This window comes from Colossoma macropomum, unplaced genomic scaffold, assembly GCF_904425465.1.
Source record: "Colossoma macropomum unplaced genomic scaffold, Colossoma_macropomum, whole genome shotgun sequence".
In the NCBI taxonomy this organism is placed as follows: domain Eukaryota; kingdom Metazoa; phylum Chordata; class Actinopteri; order Characiformes; family Serrasalmidae; genus Colossoma; species Colossoma macropomum.
Genome location: NW_023494792.1, coordinates 9,054,009 through 9,061,174, shown reverse-complemented (window position 1 = coordinate 9,061,174; position 7,166 = coordinate 9,054,009). Strand labels below are relative to the sequence as shown.

At 40.7% G+C, this 7,166-nt stretch overlaps 1 protein-coding gene across 3 annotated transcripts in view; it reads left to right on the top strand.

Annotated features, from left to right (window-relative positions):
• Positions 1-5,300: 5,300 nt before the first annotated feature.
• Positions 5,301-7,166, top strand: part of lsp1a (lymphocyte specific protein 1 a) — a 28,601-nt gene continuing 26,735 nt past the window's right edge. For 2 of the 3 annotated variants that reach the window (XM_036575849.1, XM_036575851.1), the window contains exon 1: positions 5,301-5,672. In XM_036575849.1, the coding sequence (XP_036431742.1) occupies positions 5,614-5,672 (59 nt within the window). In that variant the 5' untranslated portion in view covers positions 5,301-5,613. The remainder of the gene's footprint in view (positions 5,673-7,166) is intronic. The other variant, XM_036575848.1, reaches the window with a different exon arrangement.

Below are 7,166 nucleotides of genomic sequence, written 5' to 3'. Positions count from 1 at the left end.
GGCAGTGTAAGTTAGAGCACAGTAAGTCATCTGGGGAAATCACCAGACAGGCCATAGCAACTGAGTTCTACCATAGTCACGAGTGCTTTAGCTGCCACGCTAGGCTGCTGGTGTGGAAAAAAGCCTCTACAGATGCTAGTAATCTCCTTTTCATAATCACCGTAGGCATGGATAACAAACTCAGGAACATCATTTTCCTGGCAGAAAAAAAAACATGCTAGCCTTGGGGTCAAAATAAGAAAGGGCGTATAAGACTAAATGGCCAAAGCATAGCAAACCATAGTGAGTTATTAATCAGAGTTAGGATCCCTCAAGTGTACTGAGCCTAGAGCCAGGGAGCCACTTCTGGAGTCCAGGCCAGTGGTTGAGTAATCATCGGTCTTTTTTGTAAGCCCTTGTGTTGCACTCTCTGTGTTGCATTTCTAAGAACTGTCTGAAAGGTTAGCCCCTGAAACCAGCTCCAGTCCAGCAAGGCTTTTGCACCTCTGGGACATCTAAATAATGCTACATCTGATGCATAGGTCAGTCAGATTATGTCTCAGATGATCTGCATTCTGGAATGAATAACACACCTTGTGGCTGTTGTTAAGGTTGTTGAAGCTATGCTGATGTAGCAGCTAGCACTAGGACCAAGTGGTTACAAGTTGAGAGTGTAGGACCTTGGAGGGGACCAGCTCTGTATTTTCAGAGGGCTGAACAAAAGCAGCTACTGCTAAAACAAGGAGTACAGAAGATTATAGTTCAGTAGAAATACTCATGTATCTCTGCTGGCAGTATTATCAGTGGCTCCAGCCGAAGTTAGTGATTTCAGCCTGTTAGTCTGGGGAAACCAGCATTAACATCCCAAGCAAATGTTGTGTCCATAGTTGTTACAGGTAATTTGATTGAGTCAGACTTACCCAGTTAAATAGGGATGGGATATTTCTTAGGCTGCATTTTTAAAGATGCTGAAATTTGATTTGTTTTCTGTGAGGGCTGTCACTGTATTATTGCTCTTCAAAATCATTTTGCTCTTTGCCAAGCACCGCCTTAATTCTTCAGCCCACCAACCACTGCTTAGCAACCATTGCTGTCTGCCATTGCCCCAAGCCAGTGTGTTATCAGCACCTGTCATGTCTGTAACTAGCATGAGGACACAGAGGTTCTTGGTAGATTCAAAAGGGTTTTATGAGATTCACTGTGGAAACAGCAGAGACTACACAGACAGTAGTGACTGGTTCTTGGCTGACCTCAGGACAGCTGTGCTTTGGCCACAGACTGAACTGCCCGCTATGTTTATCTCTATACGAGACTAAGATTACCCAGAGTGACACTGGCTTCTTGAGGTATCCAAGTATCAAGAGCATTCTATAGGCCAACCTACAACATAGCGGTGATATAAATGTGAGAGTTTATGATTAACATATTATGCTTGTAAACAACATTGCTAGCTAGCCAAGTCAGCATGCGTTAGACTAGCTCCAGCAGCTGCAAAGTTTAGGCTACAACTGTTAGTGATCAGATCAGAAATTAAAGTATTATTACCTACTCATAACATGCTATAACAAGCATGAGAAAGCTCACTGTTAACTAGCATATTGATGGCATAGTATCATGTAGCATAATTGTGAAATAAACATAAATTTTGCTGTATTATGTCTTGTTAGCTTTATGAGTGAGCTGTCCTCCCCATTGGCTGGGGTTTGGTACAGACAAACATTTATTATGTATTTTTTAAAGTTTGCTTTTTCACTGATCAGTAAAACCAAGATGTCAATGAGAGAAAAGAGGCAGACAGAGAGAGAGAGGTGAATTAAATAAAAGAATAGTTTAGGTGATTTAGTATAGGCTTAAACATGTATTTTTAGCTGAAAATAAACAAGTGAATAAATAGTTAAATGATTAATTAAATAAAATTAAATAAGTTAACTGAAGTCTAGCAAATGGAGGGATCAAAAAGGAACAAATGAATAGAAATTGTGCTTAACGATTATGTACGGGTAAAAAATAAATTATTTGGTTTAAAAACCAAAAAAACAAAACAAAACAAAATAAAACTGAAGGAGTTGGTCAGTTTTTGGCAGTTACTTTATTCAGTATGTGATGTAAGTCACTTTTTGCATATTTTGGTATGTTAATTCGTTATTTTAGGTTAAAATCATTTTAGTTTAGATGAGATGGACCTGAGATTTGTATGTGATATCTCAGAAATGTTTGAGGTCAGGAATAGTGAGGAATACTTCATTTAGCCTCAAGACAAGACAAAGATTTTTAAAACTGGTATGTTGATTGCTGAGACAAAGATATCTGGTCATTTTTCAGGAAATCTGAGATTGGTGAGAAAGTTACAAATTGCATTAAATCACTAAGCTGGCACAAAGTCAAAAATTGCTGTTGAAACTTGCTCAGTTTTGTCATTTTAGATTTTGCATCCCTACAGGTAGAATGGGTGGGTAGTGTAAAGTAAGTCTCAGTGAGGTAGAATATGGTCTAAAATGGACCTGGGAATAAAACTGTGCTGTTTTCAGAGTGTGGAGGACATCAATTTGATGACCTGAGGAGAGAAACTGTTCTATGGTATGGTATAGGCCCATTTTCGCTGATACTGCTTGCCAGATGGTATGGAAACAAACGCACAGTTACTGAACTGTGCAGGGCCTCTAACATCACTGATGTAAACTACATTATAACATATCCTCTACAGCACATGTGTCAGGCTCCAGTCCTCGTGGGCCAAAGTACTGCAGACTTCAGTACACTGCCTCATTAAACACACCTGATTAAGCTCATCAGTTAATTAGTAAGGCCTTTATGTACTGAATTCAGAGCATTAGATGAGTGTAAATGCTAATCTCTGTAGCATTTTGGCCCAGAAGGTCCCCAGTTTGACATGCCTGCTCTACAAGATGTAAATGAAGCATAAATTGTGGCCTATGCAAAAGTCATGGCACATTTTATATTTTTTTATCAATCATAAACTCAGCCAATAGACAAATTGTGCACTAAAATTTAAGTGTGTTGCCTTTAGAGGATGTGTTACCTTAATTTCAGTTAAACAAAAGATGTCATTTGACCGGGAGTGTTCAAACATTTGCATACAACAGTTTGCCCCTTCAGAGTGTCCTGATTTGCATTTCTGTCGCCCTACAGTATAGTCATAATAAGTGATAATAAGTTTTTTGACTGAGAAAGGCAGTTTTTGTTTCAGTTGTAGTGGTGGAAGCTGATTCCATAATTTTGGGAGATTTTATATGAAATAGCTGTCTGTAACAGAGCCTGTTCTCAGGAAGATGTCCCCTGGCTCATAGCTGGTGTAAAATGTTTGCTACAATTTCTGAACTGCAGTAAATATCCACCCAGCATTTGTGTCCAGGGGATGATACACAATGAGTGATGTCATTTTTCTTAAAATGTGCTGCCTCCTGAGTTTTGCTGGTAAGGTGAGGTAACTCTTCCTGTTCATGTTCATGCAGCTTTGCCAGGACTGTGTGAGATTAATTTATGTCACTACAGGAAAACTGTAAATCTACACTTACATTTACCAAATGCTTTACCCCTCCTATTGCTTTGGCTCCCTCTTCGTAACTCCATCTCTCTCTCTGTCTTTCTCTGACACTCACACACATTCACACAAAGCAGTGTCTGATGATCCTCCTCCCGTGTCTTAATAATGCCCTTACTCTGGGCGCTCTGCCATGGCCTGGATTGGGTGCCAGAAGAATGCACGCTCGTGTATCTGTCTCTGTGGCAGAGAAAAGTAGCTTTCAGCTCAGACTCTATTCATTCAGTTACTCTCAACCTAATGTGACACCATTACTTTCTTTCACAGTGAACTCCTCCAGGAGAAAATATTTTGACCTCCTCAAATTCTCATTATCATGTGGCTGCTTCATCCTACCATTTAAATATGGATTTAGCCTGGAACTCTCACCACAAGTCTAATGATAAAGTCCTTTTGGAAGCTGATACCTTTGTGTTTGAGGCCCGAGTCTTCTCTAATGTTGACAAGTGCTCTCTCTGTGTGGGTGAGATGTGTTAAAAAGGAGGGATGGATATGTTTAACCGGGCAAGACACTGAGGCCTGTGTGTTTCTATTGTCCGACATTATCAAACCTTAACAGCACTTCAGGCCTGAATGCTGTGTTCTTTGCCATGGCAACAGTGTTAATAATGTTGTTTGAGGGGGCTGTGTGTGTGTATGTGAGTGTGAGGGCGTGCGGCGTGGCACAGTGGGGGACGTTGGACATAAAGGGGCGAGCGCTGGGATGAGAGTTTGGGATTTTGAGAGAGCTCTGTGATCCGTGGCCGAAGCACACAGAAAAACAGCATTACTTACTCAGGCATGTGCTGCTCAGGTTGGTGTGAGTGAAACAGTGTGTCAACACAACTTCTACGCAAAATGCAAAATGGATAGAGTTAAAAGTCAAGGAAGGGTTTTGCTGAAACCACCACGAGGGCGAGTAGCACAAGGTCTACCACAGTGTCTAAAATACATTATTATCTGGACTGTTGGCCTTAAAGTCCTAATCAAGAATGTCTGAAACAGTGTTACAGCCACCCCAGTACCAGCTCTGAGTTTACCAATGGAAAGCTTGGCAAACAGACATAGAAGGCAGTCATGTTGTTTAAGATGAATAGTGATAAAGCAATGCATAACGGTGGCTTCAATGTGTGTGAGAAGTGTAATACGAGACTGGATGAGGGCTGCTTTTTATCAGGATCACTATCTTGTGAAAGTTTCAGAATTACACAAACAGTCAGAACACTCCCCCATCTTGAACCATTCACAAAGGATTTGTTATTACACAATGAGTTTTAATATATTAGAGTACCAGCCAGAAAACTACATGGGATTCTTAAGCTCTTTCATTCACTTTTGTATGACAAAAATTACACAGAAAATTTCTAACCATAGAACTACATTAAAAATCAAGGCTGAGCTTGAAGTTTAATGTATTGTTTCGGTATTCAGTGACCTTGTAGCTCCATGCTCAAGTAAAAAGTAAAATAAGCACCATAATTCTTGCTGTATGTTTTGTTTTGAAGTGTTTTCAATTGGCTCTGTTGGTCCCATGCCTTTGTAACAAGAGAAAGAGTGAGAGATTGAGTGAGATTGAGTTCTGCTGAGGGGACTGGGGGCTCACGGGGGGTGGATTAGTGGCATGGGGTGGAGGGTATCATCTTACATTTCCCTCAGGGACAACCACATGACCTCACGGAGAAGGGAAGGGAGGGGAAAAAAGATGTTGAACTACGGCCTGAGCTCTTTCAATGAGAACCACATGCAGGAACGAGGGGGAGAGAGGGAGGAGAGGAGGAGGCGGAGAGGAGGAGGGCTGTGACTAAAGCCTGTCTCTCAGAGAGGAGTGTGTGCCGTGTGGATCTCGCTTGATATTTTCACCAGGCAGCGCAGAGGAGAGGACCTGAGAGGAAGTGCCTCGTTGCTCATAGGAAGAGTGCAGGAGTGTGCATGTGTGGAGTCCAGCAAACTGAGACACAAAGGAATACAAAGCTTTTCTGAAAAAAAAAGAACTGCTCTGTCAGCTCTAGAAGTCCAGTGAAGAGACGGTGCTGTTGGACAGAAAGAAGAGGTACTCCAGTCCAGGAGGAAAGCAAGAAACACAGGAAAGAGAGATGTCAAGTGCAATTCTGAGACGAAACTCCAGCAAGCAAGGCTTGCAGAACCTCCTAAGGTGAGGCAGGAGTCTTTGAATGTAATGTAATTTAATCACACAGTAGGGATTCATGTTTATAGAGAACAGAGTTTTAGAGGCATAGTTTGTTGGCTATCTTGTGCTGGCTCTTAATTAGTCTATAGGTTCAAAGTTAATGACTAAAGGAATGGGCCTGACATTGAAGATATGTGGTTGTGTGTCTATAGCTACTAATTATTTCTAACAATTTCATATTTACTCATATTCCATTCAGTATCTTGTGTTGTGTTGCTACTGTGTCATCTTGAGAAATCCTTTGATAGCCAGCAGGGAGTTGTCACCAAGCTTGAATTATACCTTTTACAACAGTTCATTTAACTTGTCCCTTACTATTTTTACAAAAACAGCCCTGTTCTTGATCAGTTTTTGTTCACCTCCAGAGATGTTCATCTTTGCTGGGCCACGCTGAGTATCATGAGCCCATTTGTGGTTTGTTAAATGGGTGTATTGTTTCTTCAAAGATGCCAACTAGTTGTAGAGAGAGAAGAGTGTGAGGTGAGTGTTGGATAAGTGCAAGGGTCCTCTGATTAGAGCTTGGGAGAGGTGATATGGTGACCTGGAAGTCTGGAATAATGAGATGTGGCCAGACTAACTCTGGGCCACCTGGAGTTTAGGGCCTTGCTTGACTTTTGCAACACAAATTGGGCAACATAACAAGAGTCATACACATTGAGATTCTTAGTTATTCTGTATGATTTCTGTATCCAATGCTCAGTTTAAGTAGTCACATACAAGAAGTTCTCTTTGCACAAGTCCAGTATATATTCTTTAAAATAAAGGTCCCTGAATGGTTCTTGGCTTGAATGCAAAGGTAGGAAAAATAGTTACTTGACATTTCATTGAGTTTCTTTAAACTTAAAAAACTCACATCTCATTTGAAAAGTTCCCATCCATTAAATTGTTCTTCAGGAAAGCAAAACTGGTTTTGTGGCCCCAAAGAACCCACTGATACTTTTAGATTTAAGAGGGTAGATTTGAGTGAATCTACATAGCATGACTTTCTCATGTAATGTCATGCTATCTATATCAACATAATGTAAAGTAAAAAGACTGTATGTTGTGAATAAATTAATCAAGGCTAAAGCTTGAGGGAGAGCTTTGAGTTGGTCCATATTCATATCTGTAGAGACAAGACTTCAGGTGGATCAGGTGTGCTGTTAAAGGTATTTCAAGAGCTACACACAGGTTGCATTGTAGAGGGTGTATTCATTTCTCAGGGCTTTTCAGAGCTGCCAAAACAGTTCTTTCTCACAGTCGACAAGGTGGTTTTGCAGTCTAATGTCCATCTTCATTGTCACTGCACAGACATGCACTCGGCACATTACTAATGATGACATGTACACAGCGCACTTGATATTGCAGATACAGTTCACAGCTTTTTGAGAACCATTACCTTCATGCTTTCACCTTCCTTGAATAAGTAAATAAGAAACCTAGAAATTAATAAGTCACAATACTCCGTTATGAAGGTGA